A 19,334-nucleotide genomic window follows, 5' to 3' on the forward strand; every position below is an offset into this window, starting at 1 on the left:
GCATCAAACGGGTGTGGCCCAAAAACAAAACAAAAAAAACAAAAAAAAAAAAGAATTCAGTCTTCCTTTTATCGTCTAACTCCTAACTGAAACCTATTCTATTCAAAGGCTACTAAACACCCTAAGCTATGTGTATTTGTTCTGAAATCAAACAATGTACATTGCATTCTTTTCTGTTATGACTGCCTCTTTCTCCCTTTATATACTCCCTTGCCTAAGATTAAAATTTGTCGCACTCTTGCCAGAGATGTGTTGACCCCACACATACTGTGTGTGGTATCATTATTTCATATTTCATATTCGTCCGCTTCGTGTTTCCGCTTATTCCCAGTGAGAGTTTTATCTGACCCACTAAGGTTTTGCCTGTGAATGCAACACATCCGCGGCATTCTTCTCCTTTCTAAGAAAAATTTCTATTTAATGTTTGACACTCTGCCTTCAAATGCCTCCAGAACAGATGAACAGAAACTTCCACAAAAAAGAAACAGTAATGGCCAAAGCCACATGTAAAATGCTCCACATCACTAATCATCAGGGAGATTAAAAATAAAAAGGATGGGGCTGGATAGATAGCACAGTGGTGCTTGCCTTGCAAGCAGCCGATCCAGGACCTAAGGTGGTTGGTTCGAATCCTGGCATCCCATATGGTCCCCCGTGCCTGCCAGGAGCTATTTCTGAGAAGATAGCCAGGTGTAACCCCTGAGCACCGCCGGGTGTGGCCAAAAAAATAAATAAAATAAAAAGGACAAGGGCCAGAGCGATAGCACAGTGGTAGGGTGTTTGCCTTATACGCGGCCAACCCAGGATGGACCCTGGTTCGATTCCCGGCATCCCATATGGCCCCTTGTACCTGCCAGGAGAGATTTCTGAGGGCAGAGCCAAGAGTAAACCCTGAGTGTCTCCGGGTGTGACCCAAAAAAAACAATAAATAAATAAATAAATAATGGGGCCGGAGAGATAGCATGGAGGTAAGGCATTTGCCTTGCATGCATAAGGACAGTGGCTTGAATCCCAGCATCCCATATGGTCCCCCAACCTGCCAGGAATGATTTCTGAGCTTATAGCCAGGAGTAACCCCTGAACTCTGCCAAATAAATAACCAAAATAAATAAATAAATAAGACAATCAGATTTCATTTCACATCACAGAAACTGGCACAAGCTACAAAGAACAAGAACAGTCAATGCTGGCACAGATGTGGTGAGAAATATACTTTCTTTTTTTGGGGGGGTCCTGGGTTTCAGCACTCCCTCCCAAAAAGAAATATATTTTCTTTTTTTTTTTTTTTTTTTTTTTTTCTTTTTTTGGTTTTGGGCCACACCCGGCGGTGCTTAGGGGTTACTCCTGGCTGTCTGCTCAGAAATAGCTCCTGGCAGGCACGGGGGACCATATGGGACACCGGGATTCGAACCAACCACCTTTGGTCCTGGATCGGCTGCTTGCAAGGCAAACGCCGCTGTGCTATCTCTCCGGGCCCAAGAAATATATTTTCATTCGGGCCATAGAGATAGCACAACAGTAGGGCGTTTGTCTTGCACACAGCTGATCCGGGATAAATGGTGGTTTGAATCCCAGTATCCCATATGGTCCCCCAAACCTGCCAGGAGCAACTTCTGAGCGCAGTGCCAGGAGTAGCCCCTAAGCACCGCTGGGTGTGACCCAAAAACAACAACAACAACAACAACAACAAAAGGAATAAACTCTCACTGTTGATGGGAATGTAGACTGAGACAGCAGCTTTGGAAAATAATATGGACATTTCTCAAAAAACAGAAATTGAGCTTCCATTCAGCCCAGCAATACTACTCCTGAAATATACCCTATGGGTGAAGAGAAAACCTCAATCCCCCTTGTCAGCATTTCTATTTCGCCCCATCAACCTAATACCCACCTTATCCCTAAGATCCTGTCTTACATTTGATATATTCTTTTTATTTTTTCACTTGATATATTCTTATAATTCCCCAGGGTCATAAAATTCTGCCTCAGAGCTTAGGCTCACAGTGACTAAGATTATAGACAATATATACCTAAGGCACATGATCAGAGGATGATCCAAAAAGCTCAAAACAGCCATATACTCTAAACATTTTTGCCAATAGATATGAAATAGAGAGGCCCTTTGAAAGGGCCTACAAAAGACCTCTTTTAACTTAGTTGGATACTACTAACTTCTTCCCCACATGGGGCATTCTTTAACTTGTCTCCTCTACTTTTCTGTTGATTAAATTATTAAGTATATATAAAAAGTATTAAATATATAATATAAAGTTGATGTGTTCGATGAGGTCTCCCTTAGCACGGCATGGCACCTCTAGGTCTTTCAGCTAGTAGGTCTAAAGACACAGGATAATGATGGAGGAATAGGGGCCAGAGAGATAGCACAGCAGCAGGGCATTTGCCTTGCACACAGCTGACTCAGAACAGAACGAGTTAGATTCCAGGCATCAAGTATGGTCCCCCGAGCCTGCCAAGAGTGATTTCTGAGTGCAGAGCCAGGAGAAACCCTTGAGTATTGCTGGATGTGCCCCCACCCCCCCAAAAAAATGGTGGAGGAATAATTCACAAGCAGTTAGTTAAAGTTTCATTGGAGTCAGCTTGCTTTTATTCCAAGGCCCTGTCTGCCATATGCTTTTCCTCACATGGCTTCTATGCTAAGCTTTTGTCAAGCAGCTTCTTGCTCTTTCTCCTCTGGCTCTCTGGCTCTTTTTCTCCCCCCCCCCCCCCACTTACCCTCAGCCAGATTCTATTATTCTTTTTCTTTTCTTTTCTTTTTTTTTTTTTTTTTTTTTTTTTGGTTTTTGGGCCACATGTGGTGGGATTGAACCTTGGTCCATCTAGCCACGTGCAAGGCAAATGCTCTACCACTGTGCCACCACTCAGGTCCCTATTATTCTTTATTCAAACTTTTCCCCCATCCCAGGTGTGAACCGGTCTGACCATCCAGGAGGGATTAACATCTTAACAGAAAGTTTAGGGCCTCCCTCCCTCCCTCCCTCCCTCCCTCCCTCCCTTCCTTCCTTCCTTCCTTCTTTCCTTCCTTTTAATATTGAGAAACCTTGGAATTATGGACAAACATAGAGACTCTCTGTCATGGTCCAGCATCAGTGACCCAAAGACACAATGCACAAAAGACATCTGCACTTCTATGTTCATGCAGCACTATTTACAGTAGACAGAATCTGGAAACAACCCAAGTGTCCAAGAACACACGAATGGCTAAAGAAACCATGGCACCGGGGCTGAGAGATAGCATGGAGGTAGGGCATTTGCCTTGCATACAAAAGGATGGTGGTTCAAATCCCAGCATTGCATATGGTTCCCCCAAGCCTGCCGGGGGCAATTTCTGAGCGTAGTCAGGAGTGCTGCCGGGTGTGACCCAAAATCCAAAAAGAAAAAAATAAAACAAAAATACTGTGGCACATCTACACAATGGAATACTGTGTAGCCATTGGGGAAAAAATTAAGTCATGAAATTTGCTTATACATGGATGGACATGGAGAATATTATGCTACGTGAAATGAGTTAGAGATGTGAGACAGAATAATCTTGAAATGATCTTGAAAGAGAAAGCTTAGGGCCTGAGAGATAGCCCAGTGGTAGGGTATTTGTCTTGCATGCAGCCAACCCTGGACAGACCCAAGTTCAGTACCCAGCATCCCATATAGTCCCCAAGCCAGGAGCAATAGAGCCAGGAGTAACCACTAATGTGGCCCCCCAAATCAATAAATAAATGAATAAATTGTGTTTATTTAAAAATAAAAAAAGATAGAGAAAGTCTAATTCTTCTTGCCAGCAGTTTTTATTTTTCTTTATTTTTTCAAGCAGTTTAATCTCTTCCCATTGATTTAACACACACTTCACCCCAAGGGCTGACTCACACTACACATTCCTAACTGCACCGTAGAATTTGGCCTCAGATTTTAGACTCAATTCAAGACTGAGGTAATGCCTAAAGCAATTGGCCAAATTCAAAGGACTCAAACCAGCCAGACCACTCTGTAGGATCTCTGCATTCTTTGGAACATTCTTATCAATTGATAAGCATTGCAAAGAACCTTTTAAGGCCTGCACAAAGTTTCAGTTTTCTATAAAAATCCAGACAAAACGATCCATCTTTAACTTAGTTCTATACTAAGTTCTTCCCCACACAAAACTTTCCAATAAAGTTTTCTACATTTTAACTCTGAATTTGAGCATCATTACTACTCACTATTTTTATTTTTTGATTTTGGGCCACACCTGGCAGCTCTTGGGGGTTACTTCTGGCTCTGAGCTCAGAAATCGCTCCTGGCAGGCTTAGGAGACCATGTGTGATGCCAGGGATCAAACATGGGCCTGTCCCGAATCGCCTGCATGCAAGGCAAATGCCTACTGCTGTTATTGCTCCAGCCCCAATATTTTTATTTTTGAGAATATTGAAGACTCTGGGGACTGTGGACGACCACAGAGACATGCTGTCATCTCTCCATCATCAATATCATTCATTTCTGAGATATTAAAATAAAATAGTATGGTAATAATACCCAAAGACAATATAAAGGAGGACTGGTTCACATAGGAAGTGTGAACCTGAGCAGTGCCACTACACCAGGCCCAAACCTAGGAAAACAAAATGGAGACCAGACCCTCACAGTGCCCAGAGTGAGAGTAGGATGATTCCCTGGGTCTTTGGGAGGGCAGGGACCCAGATGACAACAAGCAAATGGCTCATAAGCAAGAAGCATGGCTTAATCTCACATCTGCTTTGCTTAGATAAGGGTTAAAAATTTAGAGTGTAGGGCCCGGAGAGATAGCACAGCGGTGTTTGCCTTGCAAGCAGCCGATCCAGGACCAAAGGTGGTTGGTTCGAATCCCGGTGTCCCATATGGTCCCCCGTGCCTGCCAGGAGCTATTTCTGAGCAGTTAGCCAGGAGTAACCCCTGAGCACCGCCGGGTGTGGCCCAAAAACCAAAAAAAAAAAAAAAAATTTAGAGTGTAAAGAAGGAAATAAAAAAAAAAATGTAGAGTGTAGAGCCAGGAGTAATCCCTAAATACTACTGGGTCTGGCCCAGAAATCCAAAAACCTTTTTTTAATTAAAGAAAAAAGGTGTGGGGAAAGAAAGGGAGATAATTCATACTTAAATGAGATTGAATATGTTCAAGAGAAAACACATTGGGTCAGAGAGATAGTGAAGTGGATTCTTTTTTTTTTTTTTTTTTTTTGGTTTTTGGTTTTTGGGTCACACCCGGCGGTGCTCAGGGGTTACTTCTGGCTGTCTGCTCAGAAATAGTTCCTGGCAGGCACGGGGGACCATATGGGACACCGGGATTCGAACCAACCACCTTTGGTCCTGGATCGGCTGCTTGCAAGGCAAACACCGCTGTGCTATCTCTCCGGGCCCGTGAAGTGGATTCTTATGATGGAAATTTGATAAGTATCTTTGATTTTATAATTGATTTATAATGTGCTCTAAAGAGATGATTTTGCTTGTAGATGAAAAGTTTTGATTTGGAACCATGTCCACTGATGCTCAGAGGTTACTCCTCCTGGTTGGCTCAGGAATTACTCCTGGTGGGTACAGGGAAGCCAAGAATCAAACCTGTTAGGTTGATGCTGAGCAAAACAGAGGAGAGTCAAGAGGACAGAGATAGATGTAAGAATCAACATTTAGTGCCTGCAAGTCAAAGGGCTTTGGAGCCTAGAGCATGGGGTAGGCAAAAAATGTATACATTTTCAGCCCGTGTATCTAAGGCACATATCTACATTTCTAATCCTTACCTAAGCAAAGTAGATGTTAGATTATGCCATGTATCTTGTTCTTGAGCCCTGCTTGCTTTTTGGCATCTGGGGCCCTGCCCTCCCAAAGACATACAATGGCACCACTGTGGTTCACAGAACTCAGGGTGCAAGGTCAAGTAAGTACTATCTCTCAGGCCCAGAAAGTGCTGATTTTAGGAAATTCCCCACAGCCATACTGATATCTTGTGCATGTATCCAGCAATGTCCTTGTTGTATCCAACTGCCCTGGATGTAACCATGGTGTACTTACTCCTTATCTTAGATGTCCCTTTTGTATTTAGAGCCCCAAAGTCCTTGCTGTACTTGATGCCATGGTGTGAGTGCTCACAAATGCTAAAATGTAATTCTGAGCATGAATCAGAAGGATGACCTTGGAGAAATGTCCTATAAACTAGCTAGTGAGAATATTACTCTCACTGATGCTTATAGATACCTTGCTGTCTGGACTTAGCCCACCATTGAGTAAACCTTCTTGTAGTAAAACAGTAAGTGATGCTTACTTTGCACTTGGCAAATTCAGTTTCTATCCCTGGCACACCAAATGGTTCCTCCTACCCCCTACAAAAAAAACCTTTGAGAGAAATAGAGATACTGTTAAGAGTCCAGAGTCGAAGGACGAGACCACACAACTGGAGTCAAGCTAAATACTTTAATCCATCTGCCAACATCCCCCAAACTACCAGCTAGGATCATCTTTATTTTTTTATTTTTATTTATTTATTTATTTATTTATTTATTTATTTTTTTGGTTTTTGGGCCACACCCGGTTACGCTCAGGGGTTACTCCTGGCTATGCGCTCAGAAGTCGCTCCTGGCTTGGGGGACCATATGGGAAACCGGGGGATCGAACCGCAGTCCATCCAAGGCTAGCGCAAGCAAGGCAGGCACCTTACCTCTAGTGCCACCGCCCGGCCCCTGGATCATCTTTAGATCATGAAAAGGATTATATAGAGAAGGGATATAGGAAGATTCAAGCTTTTGATGATTTTCAAAATGACTGGCTGTTGTCTGGGGGTACCTTCCTACTTCTCTCTTGCCCTTCCCTCATAAGATACCAGGTATGGCCAGGTAACTTGGGGTGGTGTTAATGGAAATAGGCTTGAGGAAACCTAGCATGTGGCTTACACAATACAGTCCTTACAAAGTGGCGTCTCTCCTTGTTCAGAACCTAAAAGAAGCCTGCCATGTGGCCTTTACAAAATGGTGTCCCTCCTTGTTTTGGAATCCAGGACCCCACAATACGTGTTCAAGAGTAAACGAAGGTTTGAAAGAGCAAGCTTCCAATGACTTTTGGGAGAAGGTTATATACAATTTCTCCAAATTATCTTGGTCTGGAGTTTTTGCTATCCATAAAAGTAAAACTGAGCATTGTCACAGGGAAAGTCCACTACTAGTGATTGTCTTTTCACAATTTCAGCATGACCTTTAGATTCTTTTTTTTTTTTTTATGACCTTTAGATTCTTTTTAACTTCTCTTTTGTTGAGAGCTCAAATTTTGCATCTCAAATAGATGTGGTCTTCTTGACTTTGGGTTACTTCAGAATTGCAATTTCTTCTTAAGTATTTTTTTTCTTTTTGCCACACCCAGTGGGACACACCCAGGCTTCTTGCTCAGGACTCCTTTCTGGTGGTGCTCAGGGGACTGACTATTATAGGGTGCTAGGGCTCAAATCCAGGTCAGTGGTGTGCAAAGCCAGTGCCCAACCTGTATTTTTACTTGCTGCCTCTTTTCTTTCTTTTCTTTTCTTTCTTTCTTTTTTATCTTTTTTTTTTTTTTTTTTTTTTTTGGACTTTGGGTCACACCCGGCAGCACTCGGGGGCTACTCCCAGCTCTACGCTTCAGAAATCGCCTCCGGGAGGCTCAGGGGACCATATGGGATCTGGGATTTGAACCACCGTCCTTCTGCATGTAAAGCAAATACCCTACTGCTGTGCTATCTCTCAGACCGCTGACTCTTTTCTTAAGGCTTAATATTTCCCAGAAGTTTTATTTACCTGGTCTGGCCTACTTACCTGCCTGTAACACTTCTTCCTCTCTTCCTTCTTTTCTTCCTTTTCTCTTTTACTCCCTTCCCTTCCTCCCAAAGGAAAGGCAGGGGACCTTGGTAGTGTATTTAAAAAGAAAAACACTTCCTGGAATTTAAATCAGCCCACAGGCATTAATTTTATATGTCACCAGAAAATTCTGGATATTACTAGCAGGCATCCTTGTAAGAAATGCCAATTATGACCATGGTCTTGGTCTGGATACTATGTTCATTGGACCTACACAGTCAAGGTAAGCTCTTCTTTACCTGCTGTACAGTCTCTGCAGCCCCTCACACTTGCAGGATGGCTGGGTGCAAGGTAAGCTCTCTATCCAACTAGGCAGTTCAACACAGAGATGGAGGGGCCGGAGGGATAGCACAGTGGGTTGGGCATTTGCCTTGCTCGCAGCCAACCTGGGATCTACCCCAGTTGGATTCCCATCATCCCATATGATCCCCCAAGCCTGCCAGGAGCGATTTCTGAGAACAAAGTCAGAACTAACCCAGGAATGCTGCCAGGTGTGGCCCCAAACCCATAAATAAATAACAAAATTCGAAGAATTGAGCTGTAGACATAATAGAATGGGTAAGCCACTGGCTTTGTATGAATCTGACCCAAGTTCGATCCTGAGCATCCCATATGGTTCCTGAGTACCACCAGGAGGGATTCCTGAGTGCAGAGCCAGAAGTAACCCTTGAGCAAGGTCAGGTGTGGGGGTAAAAAAAAAAAAATCAGAACACTCTACAAACAAATCTTATTAAACTAAAAGAGAAACATTCATTTAAGCCAAAATAATGCAGGAAAACTTAAAAACTGTTTAAAACTTAAAGTTATTTTAAAAAAATTCAGTAAAACTTGGGAAGGCCTACGCAAAAATCATTCGAAATAGGGACTTGGGAGAAAGAGGACAAACTAGGGTTCTATCCCTGGTATCCCCATAGGGGTCCCCCGAGCCTGCCAGGAGCGATTTCTGAGCACAGAGTCGGGAGTAACCCCTGAGCGCCGTCGGGTGTGATAAAACAAACAAACAAAAGCAAAAAAGAAAGAGATGAAGGCCAGAAAGGGACTACTTCCGGGTTTAAGGCCACGCCCCTCAAACTTCCGGATTCCGCTCCTGCTTCCCCGCATTTCCGGGTCCCGCTCCGGAGGTCAGACACATCCGGGGCACACCCACCGGAAGTCCCGCCCCGGAAGAATGCACTTCCGGGCTTCTGGCGACCGTCGTCGGGGGAAGTCTGCGACGTGGGTCCGTGCTCGGTGCCGCGAGGGTCAACCGGAAACGCTGCTTGGGCCGGGCGACACCGAGGGCTTTTATATGTCTCCAGCGGCCACCATCTGTTGCGCGGCACCCATTGGTTATACGGAGGCCGATAACCCGCCTCTGAAGTGACGTCACTTCCGCCCGGTGAGGTCCGGCGGAGACCGGAAGTTGGCGTCAGTCCCCCTCGATCGGCGGCCGCGGGAGGTCGCTGGAGCGCGCGGGAAAGTGAGAGGCGCTTCCCTTGCCCTGTGGTCGGGATTTAGCAAGCAGACAGAGAGAGAAAGAGAATTCAATTTGCATGATAAATGGAGTTTTTTTTAAGTGTAGATTTGCCTCTTAAGCAGTTTGGAAGCATGCTCCTTTCCACGTTTTACTGAATTATTTTGTATATTTTGAATTTTTTATTTTTATTTATTTATTTATTTATTTATTTTTTTTTTTTTTGGTTTTTGGGCCACACCCGTTTGACGCTCAGGGGTTACTCCTGGCTATGTGCTCAGAAATCGCCCCTGGCTTGGGGGGACCATATGGGACGCCGGGGGATCGAACCGCGGTCCATTCCTTGGCTAGCGCTTGTAAGGCAGACACCTTACCTCTAGCGCCACCTTCCCGGCCCCTATTTTTGTTTTTTGATTTTTGATTTTGGGCCCACACCTGGCCGTGTTCAGGGGTTCCTCCTGGCTTTGCGCTTAGAAATCACTCCTGGCAGGCTCGGGGAACCCTATGGGTCTGTCCCAGGTTAGCCACTTGCAAGGCAAACAAACGCCCTCCTGCTGTGCTATGTCTCTGTCCCCTCGTTTGAATTATTTTGAATATGCCCTCTCAACTTTTACTGAGTTATTTACCAAATTATTTTGGCCTGAAAGAATGTTTCTTTTAGTTCAGGAGTTATAAAATTATATTATGTGAGATTAGTTTGTATAGTATTCTGAATTTTCTTCTCCACATCTGACCGTGCTCAGGGGTTACTTCTGGCTCTGCACTCAGGAATCACTCCTGGTGCTGCTTGGGGAACCATATGGAATGCCTGCCGAGGATAGAACCTGGGTTGGCCTCATAGAAAGCCAGTGGCCTCCTCACTGTGCTATCTCTATAGCTCTACCCTCCAGTTGTTTTTTTATCTTGGATTTTGGGTCACACCTGGCAGCACTCAGGGGTTACTTCTGATTATGCTCCTGGCAGGCTTGGGGGACCTTATGGGATGCCTGGGATCAAACCCAGGTCCGTTCCAAGTCGGCCACATGCAAGGCAAACACTTTGAGTGTTCTATCACTCAACCCCTACCCTCCAAATTTTTACCTGCATATTGGTACGTCTATCAAAATTGGGAAATTTATTAAATGAGATTTTACAGAAAGTCCTGCCCTGTATCATACTCGGCAGCCTTAAATTTGAGCAGCTATAACCCAAGATTTTGAGTAACAATCACCTCTTGGGTTTTGTCCACCTGGGAGATAAACAGATATAAAGTTCGCCCCGGTTGTCAAATAAGCTATTGCTAGATGCTGAGGGACTTGAGAGCAGTCCCAGGATCCCCCTGGCAAAAAGCAAGACCATTTTCAGCATTTCAAAAGCTCTCTCACCGTTTCACAACCAGAGTGGGGCAGGGTTGGTCTCTGGGAAAAACATGCAGGCTAGTGGACTGAGGCTGGAGGCTGCCAGTTTTCTGAGTGCAAGATAAACAAGTCATTTTTTTATGTGGAGCACCAGGGTCAAGGGAAGATTACTAGGCCATCTCCACCACCTCTCCTTTGCACATGAGATAGAGGGACATAGCTGGTTTTCACAACTTTGCCTTGCTGATGTCGCCAGCCAGCTGTAGGCAGGTGGTGGGTATCGTTAAGCAAGATGCTTCTGAGATATGAGCTCTTTTGCTTCTTGGCCTTTTGACTAACATCACATGAAAGGTGAACTTTTTGGGGGCTCCATAGTCCTTAATCTTCTCGATAGCCTGCTGACCTTCATCCACAGTTTCTTTAGCTTTTCCTCTGCCCATTAGGAGAAATGGTTACTTGGGCTCAACTGTGGGAGCATGACTTTTCCTCCACCAGCCACATGGCTCTCCCAGAGGTGATTGTATGGCCAAATCTCGTGTTCTTTTAGTTTGTTGTTGTTGTTATTGTTTTTGTTTTTGGGTCCCACCCAGAAGTACTCGGGTTATTTCTGGCTCTGCGCTCAGAAATTATTCCTGGCAGACTCGGGCGAATATATGGGATGCTATGGATTGAACCTGGGTTGGCTACATGCAGGGCAAATGCCCTTCTTGCTGTGCTATCACTGTGGCCCAACTCATATTCGTGTGTGTGTGTGTGTGTGTGTGTGTGTGTGTGTGTGTGTGTGTGTGTGGGCCACACCCGGCAGTACTTGGGTTACTCCTGGCTCTGTGCTCAGAAATTGCTCCTGGCAAACTTGGGGGCCCATTTGGGATCCTAGAGATTGAACTCAGTTCAGTCTTGGGTCGACCACATGTAAGGCAAATGCCCTACCGCTGTGCTATTGCTTTGGCCTCCCAACTCATGTTCTTGACGGGGCTAGCCTCTTGCTGCATGTTTATGGGTGATAAAGGGAAGGGAAGGAAAGTGTAAAATATGAATGGCCCTCGGGAAAAATAGCAGGCTTACCGTGTCACATAAATCTAGAGAATATGCAGTTGAACCCCCCAAACATCCTGTTCTTCCCCCCAACCCTTTGTTTTGCTACTTCGCGTGCTTGAAAGCCAATACAAAGTACTCACTCATTTCCCCCTAGACCTGAAGATATAAAAGGTTTTTCACCTTTCTCAGGCATTTAAGAAACCCCTTATGCCCTAGCTTTTCTGCCCTTCTTCCCTTCCTCAAAATTTCGACTGACTAGAAAATCTTTTATCATTATTCTCTGATTTTAGTTTTTCCTTTTTTAAATTTTATTTTTATTTTTTTTTATTTTGGGCCATACTTGGCAGTGCTCAGAGTTTACTCCTGGCTCTGTGCTCAGAAATGGCTTCTGGCAGGCTTAGGGGACCATATGGGATGCCAGGGATCGAACCTGTGCCCATCCTGGGTTGGCTGCATGTGAGGCAAATGCCTTTCCGTTTTGTTTGTTTTTGTTTTGGGGCCATCCTGGCTGTGCTCAGGTAGGGTAGCCTACTCCTGGTAGGTTTAGGGGACCATACAGGATGTCAGGGATCGAACCCGGGTCAGCCTAATGCAAGGCAAATGCCCTACCTGCTGTGCTATTACCCTGGACCCTGCTTTTAGTCTTGACTGCCTGAGGACAAGACCTGAGTAGATTAGACCCACTGAAACGCTTCAGGCTATGTCCAGAGTGCTCTTACCCTGTGTGCCCTACAGAGAGCCTCTTGCAGTCCCACAGGCACCTAATCCTCTTGGTCTCCCAGTTCAGAGCCAGGAGCTAATGACATTAAGTGGACTGGAAGTCAGCAGCCTTGGGGGGTTTCCTACCAAGAAAGGCCAAGCAGGAGTGCCAGAAAGTTCCTCTTGGGTAAGGGCTCAGAAGTGCAGTGGTGTAAGGGGGCGGGCTGGAGGCTGTCTGCTAGGAATTGTTCCTTCTGTGAATGATTAGCTTTCAGCCAGAGAGGGTGACCAAGAGGAGGGGCTCAGCCAACAGAACCTTTGGACTTTGGAGACCAGTGTCAGGCAGCCCGTGTAGAGTCTTCAGAAGAGGAGGACATGGCCAGGGGGCAGGATAAGATGGGAGCCACATCTGGCAGCTATAGGCCCCAAGAAGCCTGTTGGGATCGGCAGATGGCCAGTTCTTGCAACAGCAGCTGGGGGGGTCCCTCAGTCCTGAACCCTTAAGGATTGACTGCAGGTTGGGGCTCGTGTGTGAAACCTGGCCCTAGCCTTATTCGTGCTTTCTCCCCTTACAGCCATGGGTGCCTGAAGGTGCTGCAAGTGGCAGATTATGGCTACAGCCTTGCAGGTCCTGCCCTGCTTGGCCCGAGCTCCCTTGCGCCGGCAGTTCTGGAGGGCCCCAGCAGTCCGCTTAGCCAGTGGCATGTCTCTGGCGGAGCAGGCACGACTACTGTTTGCTAGTTCTGTGGGTGCCGTGCTACCAGGTCCCATGCTGCACCGGGCACTGTCCTTTGATCCTGCCAGCGGGCAGCTGAAAGTGCGGGATCGGAGCTTCCAGCTGCGCCAAAACCTCTACCTGGTGGGCTTTGGCAAGGCAGTGCTGGGTATGGCAGCCGCAGCCGAAGACCTCCTGGGCCAGCATCTCGTCCAGGGTGTGATCAGTGTGCCCAGGGGAATCCGAGCTGCCATGGAGAGTGCTGGCAAGTGGTAAGGAGCCACAGGGGCTGTACCCCCTATAGAGGTCGGCATGGAGGGGAAGCTGCTAGATTGGGGGTCTCTCTCACTGGCATCCCTTTCCTTCTCGGTATGTGCCCTCACCTATGTAGGGGGCTTTTAGGAGGAGGCCCACCCCACTTCTTGCTCTCCATCCTCTCCCTCAGGGACATGTTGCTGAAGCCAAACAGCCATATCCAGGTATTTGAGGGTGCGGAGGACAACCTGCCTGACCGTGATGCTCTGCGGGCCGCGCTGGCCATCCAGCAGCTAGCTGAAGGCCTCACAGCCGATGACCTGCTGCTCGTGCTCATCTCAGGTATTGGTGCCAGGTACTCAATATCAGGTCTTCCTGACCAGAGGTCGCTGAGCCCCCAGGGTCACAGAGCAAGAAAAGAAGTGAGGAGTTGCAGGACTGACTCTTAGATGGCTATTGGCCATCTTTTTTTTTTTTTTTTTTTTTTTGGGCCACACCCGGTAACGCTCAGGGGTTACTCCTGGCTATGCGCTCAGAAGTCGCTCCTGGCTTGGGGGACCATATGGGACGCCGGGGGATCGAACCGCGGTCCGTCTCCTAGGCTAGCGCAGGTAAGGCAGGCACCTTACCTCCAGCGCCACCGCCCGGCCCCCTATTGGCCATCTTATAGCCTCCCTGAGCTGTAGGATCTTCTCCTTGACTGACAGCATTGGGGTGACCCATTTTGGGGTACCAGAGGGTGTAGAACTTAGGAGGGACCTCAAAAGGCAAATAGCATTGTTGCTACTGTCTGTACCAGTGTTGTTGGGGTGAAACCCTCAGCAGAACTGGCACATCTTCCAAATTATTTTTTGTTTGTTTTTGGGACACACCTGATGATGCTCAGGGGCTACTCCTGGTTCTGTGTTCAGAAATTATTCTTGCTGGTGCTTGGGGGTGCCATGTGGGATTCGGGGATCAATCCTGGACTTGTTGCATACAAGGCTATTGCTCTACATGCTATACTATCACTCCAGCTCCTACAAGTTTTTAATTTTTGGTGTGGAGATGGGAGGTTTGGGTTAACATGTGGTCATGCCCACTGCTTATTTTTGGTTTTGTGCTCAGGCATCGCTCTGGGGACTGCATCTGATTGAACTAGGGTCAGCCTTTGCTATCTCTCTGGCTTACCAATTTTATATTTTTGCAAAAAAGTGAAGAGTTGGGCCGGAGCGTTAACACAGCGATAGGGCATTTATCTTGCATATAGCCAACCCGGGTCTGACCCCAGTTAGATTCCTGGCATCCCATATGGTCCCTTGAGCCTTTCAGGAGCGATTTCTGAGCACAGAGCCAGGAGTAACTCCTGAGCACTGCCACTGGGTGTAGTCCAAAAACAAACAAACAAGTAAAGGGTGATTTGTTTGTTTGTTTTTGACCACACCCGGTGACACTCAGGGGTTACTCCCGGCTATGTGCTCAGAAATCGCTCCTGGCAGCTCAGGGGGACCTTACGGGAGGCCGGGAGATCAAACTGCAGTCCGTCCTAGACTAACGCTGGCAAGGCAGATGCCTTACCACTCGGCGCCACTGCTCTGGCTCCTAAAGGGTGATTTATTATATGAAGTTTTTTTTTTCTTTTTTGGACATACTCAGCAGTGGTCAGGACTTACTCCTAACTCTTCACTCAGGAATCATTCCTGGTGGTACTCATATGAGATGCTTGGGATTGAGCCTGGCTCAGCCATGTGCAAGGCGCAGCCCCTTATCTGCTATGCTGTCTCACCAGCCCCTATGTGAAGTTTTAAAAAAAGATTGTTCCAGTATTACTTAAAAGCTGGGTGTGGCAGTTATGCAGGTGCCAGTTATGTAGACTTTCTTTTCCTTGGACTGTCCCTTTCTCCAAACTCCTTTGAATAATTCTGCTGGGAACTGGGTGATCCCTACCCTGGGCACAATCTCTGGTGCTGGTGTCTATAGCTAGTCACCAGATGTCCACACGGGGGCACCCGGACTCCGTGTTTCCAGCCTCCAGGCCTCCTGGGTGTGGGCTCTGCCTCAGCTCTGCGTGGGGAAGTCTGTTTACCTGATTTCTTCATTGTCTTTGCAGGCGGAGGCTCAGCCCTGCTGCCCGCACCCATCCCACCTGTCACCCTGGAGGAGAAGCAGACCCTCACCAAGCTGCTGGCGGCCCGAGGAGCCACCATCCAGGAATTGAACACCATCCGGAAGGCCTTGTCCCAGCTCAAGGGTGGGGGACTGGCACAGGCTGCCTACCCTGCCCAGGTACCTAGGTGTTTCTAAACTGGCAGGTCCAGGCTCCTGGATCTGAGGCAGGAGCTGAAAGCTAGCGCAGCCTTCAGATCCACAGGGGCTGGTAGGGAAGTCTTCAGGACTGACTGGAGGGGCTCAGAGAGGGTGAGAAGTGAGCATATGGCCCTTGGGAGGCCTGAGGGACCATTAAATAAGTAAGTGCCCAGGGTCACTGAAGGTTGTGTGGCTGCCTGGGGTGGGGGGGGGCAGTTTGTCTGCAGGGGTTCTCCAGTAAGGGCCATGAGGGACTGAGCAAAGCCTCTGTGACCCTTCTCCAGGTGGTGAGTCTAATTCTGTCAGATGTCATCGGAGACCCTGTGGAGGTGATCGCCAGCGGTCCCACCGTGGCCAGCGCCCACAGCGTGCAAGATTGCCTACACATCCTCAACCGCTATGGACTGCGTGCTGCCTTGCCACGTTCTGTGAAGACTGTGCTGGCCCGGGCAGACTCCGACCCCCGTGGCCCGCACTCCTGTGGTCACGTCCTCAATGTGATCATCGGTTCCAACTCGCTGGCTCTGGCTGAGACCCAGCGGCAGGCCGAGGCGCTGGGGTACCGGGCTGTGGTGCTGACCACGGCCATGCAGGGCGACGTGAAGCAGGTAGCCCAGTTCTACAGGCTGCTGGCCCTCGTGGCTGGAGCCCATCTCTCCGAGCCACCTGAGGCCAGAACTTCTCTGAAGGAGGAAGCAGAGCTCCATGAGCTGGTGGCTGAGCTTCAGCTGCCAGACCTGCAGCTGAAGGATGCTCTGGAGACTATGGCCCAGGCTGAGGGTCCCATATGCTTGCTGGCTGGTGGCGAGCCCACTGTCCAGCTGCAGGACTCGGGCAAGGGTGGCCGGAACCAGGAATTGGCCCTGCGGGTGGGAGCAGAGCTGGCGGGAAAATCCCTGGGGCCCGTTGATGTGTTGTTTCTCAGTGGGGGCACTGACGGGCAGGATGGACCCACAGAGGCTGCTGGTGCGTGGGTCACGCCAGAACTGGCCAGTCAGGCTGCATCAGAAGGCCTGGACGTGACCGATTTCTTGGCTCACAATGACTCTTACACCTTCTTCTGCCGCTTCCGGGGTGGCGCACACCAGCTCTGCACAGGGATGACTGGCACCAATGTCATGGACACCCATCTGCTGCTCCTCCGGCCATGGTGATACCTTAGGTCTTGCTTTGGGGGACCAGAGGACCAGGTTATGGGAAGACCCCAGGGCCTCAACAGCCTCTTACCTTGGCCCTCACATGCCCCACTCAGAACCTCTGCTTCGTGTTCACCCCCCACCCACCAGACTAGTAAGCTAGGCTCTTTTTTCTCCTGGCAGGGGTGCCCAAGGGCCAGTTTGCTCTTGACTGTTTTCTCCCAGGGCAGCCTTGCTGAATTGCCGAGCCTGCTTTTTCTGTGAGATAAGACAAGGACTGAAAATAAAAAGGACCGTGCTCTTTTCTGGGTTCTCCATGCATCTTCTTTTTGCAAGGGAACAAAGACTTGGGAGGGATTGGGGTTGGGAAAGCAATGGGCCGGGCTTCAGCTCTGCTGCCAGACAGAATGGGTCCCCTCTGAGGGGTCCACTCCCTACTTGGGTCATATAAACAGGACCAGGGAGGGTTGAGTCTGGCTTCCAGAAAGAGGTGGGAGGGGACACTTTTAAATGGCAATATGTGGGGTCTCCCACGTACCCTCTAATTAGTATCTCCCCTATGACATTCCTGCCGTTTCAACCAGGATCCCTGCAGGATGTCTGTCCCTGTGGTGGGACAGCTCTTAGCTATAGATTGCACCTGCTTTGGCTCAGCTTCCAGCTGCTTTTCCGGGGGCTTACCCCCAGCTACAGCACCAGACACAGAAACTTTACTCCTGCTGTTCTCCCAGGCCTAACGACCCCACTTGACCCTGCCTGTTCAGTGCTTGTCCGGCAGACATGGTCGGTCTCAGTCCTGGGACGGTGGGTCAGAGCAGTGCTGGGTACACCAATGCCCTCTCCCCCATGCAGCTAGATGGTCAGGGAGAGGCTATTGGAGGGTGCCCAAGGAGGAGGACTTACAGCCTATGCCTGCAGGGGGCCAGCCACTCTGCTTCTGTCCTCACCCCTATTTCAGTCCAAGCCCTCCGCTGGCCGCCCCCACCGTGCGCCACGGCTCCAATCCCTATATGAGTGAGCATTAGAATCACATAGGAATAAAAAGCCATAGAGAACAGCGAGGCCTGAGGCTGCTTCTGCTGGCCCCCTGGGTCCCCAGGCACCCCCTCTGTTCTGAGGGACTCTGGGCCAGGCCCTGCTTACCTTCCTCCTGCAAAAGACCTTCCTTCCTGCTTGGGCTCTGGACAGTTGCCTTGCAGTGGCCAGCGGACGTGCTCACACAAGCTGTCTGGGAGTCAGGAGGGGGTTGAGCAGGGGAGCTGGACTCTTTGAAATGTGTGTATGGGGGAGTTGTACCCCTTGAGTTGCGCAGACTTTGCTTTCTCTTCTCTCATCTTGGTGTGTTTGCCCGGCAGGAGTGTGAGGAGAGAATACTCTTTGCAATGCTATGTCCATGATCCTAATCTGCCGTTCCCTGGCTCTGTCCTGCCCATGCTTCAGTCCTTGCCAGTGGGAGCATGACCCCAGGGTCAAGTTCCAGGAAAGAGCAGGATGAGAGGGCTGGAAGCGCCAGGCATATCCTGGTGAGTGTGCAGAGAGGGTGAGAACAAACATGTGGTTGGCACCTGGAGGGGCTGCTCACATGGCCACGGAGGGTAGGGGATTGGGTGTGAGGAGGATCAGATCAGAGTCTCCCTGTGCCATCATGGCCTGATCCTATGAATAGGGAGCTGTGGCTGGACCCCAAGATGCATTCCTTTGGTACTGCAGAAGGGAGATGGGATGGATTTGGCTGCAATGATGATGGCACTAGTATGTTTAATAGGGGGTCTGTCTCTGTGTGTTCCCTTTGTTTCCTGTAGACTGTAGTCATTGTTTCATCATGGCCCCTATTGCTCCCATCTTGGGTTTTTGAGGTCCCTATGCTCACATCTGCTCCATCCCATAGGTTTTTCAGGTCCAACTGGAGGCTCTCATCCCATGGAGTACCTGGTTCCCATATATTTCTGCTCTCCCAGGCCCCTCCATTCTCTAGACTTGTCATTAGCAGAGAGCAGCTAGGAAGTGAACCTGGTCAGCCCTATGGGGCCAGCTAGTCCAGATCCTTCTGAATGCAGTGTGGAGGAAGAGGCCAGCTAGGTGGTTTCTTAGTCTGCATCACAGGTTGGCCATGGGACCAGGGTGCCCACTTGATAGCGACCCATAGGGCCTTCTGCTTGTTCCCTGAAGCCTCAAGAGCTGCAGCTGGAGCTGGCGGAGCCTCTTTAGCCTCCCTGCTGTCTTCACGGACTCGGGGATGGTGAACACAGCACGCACAGTCTCTCTAGGAACCCCTATTATAGGTTGATGGCCCTCTGGCTCTGAGGTCACCAGACCTCAGACCTTGTGTGTGTGGGAAGCTGTGAGCAGTTATGTGGCAAACTTTCTCAAAGGTCACAGGTGGGTAGCACTCAGTTCATTCTGCTATCATCCCTTTGTAAGCCTCAGAGAGGGTTCTGATCCAGCCCAGGGTTGGCCCACCCAGCAGGGTATGCATGCAACATAGAGAGGGCCGGAGGGACAGTACAGCGTAGAAGGTGCTTGCCTTGTACACAGCCAACTTGAGTTTGATCTCCCATACAGTATATGGTCTCCTTA

The 19,334-nt window shown here is 48.7% G+C and overlaps 1 protein-coding gene across 1 annotated transcript; it reads left to right on the forward strand.

Annotated features, from left to right (window-relative positions):
• The first annotated feature begins 12,726 nt into the window (after nucleotides 1-12,726).
• On the forward strand, nucleotides 12,727-18,965 carry GLYCTK (glycerate kinase). Its single transcript, XM_049777710.1, has 7 exons — nucleotides 12,727-13,352; nucleotides 13,526-13,677; nucleotides 15,425-15,600; nucleotides 15,906-16,771; nucleotides 17,716-17,771; nucleotides 18,198-18,280; nucleotides 18,927-18,965. Exons 1-7 carry the CDS (start codon nucleotides 12,976-12,978, stop codon nucleotides 18,963-18,965), a joined length of 1,749 nt encoding a protein of 582 aa, XP_049633667.1. The 5' UTR covers nucleotides 12,727-12,975.
• The last annotated feature ends 369 nt before the right edge of the window (nucleotides 18,966-19,334 follow it).

The sequence above is a fragment of the Suncus etruscus genome, chromosome 7 (assembly GCF_024139225.1).
Source record: "Suncus etruscus isolate mSunEtr1 chromosome 7, mSunEtr1.pri.cur, whole genome shotgun sequence".
Taxonomy (NCBI): domain Eukaryota; kingdom Metazoa; phylum Chordata; class Mammalia; order Eulipotyphla; family Soricidae; genus Suncus; species Suncus etruscus.

Bases quoted from the DNA above. Each gene is read 5' to 3' on its own strand.
- GLYCTK (XM_049777710.1), top strand. From the start codon at position 12,976: ATGGCTACAGCCTTGCAGGTCCTGCCCTGCTTGGCCCGAGCTCCCTTG. The intron at 15,601-15,905 runs GTACCTAGGTGT...ACCCTTCTCCAG, and splicing joins AGGCTGCCTACCCTGCCCAG to GTGGTGAGTCTAATTCTGTC. The intron at 17,772-18,197 runs GTGAGCATTAGA...CCCATGCTTCAG, and splicing joins CGGCTCCAATCCCTATATGA to TCCTTGCCAGTGGGAGCATG.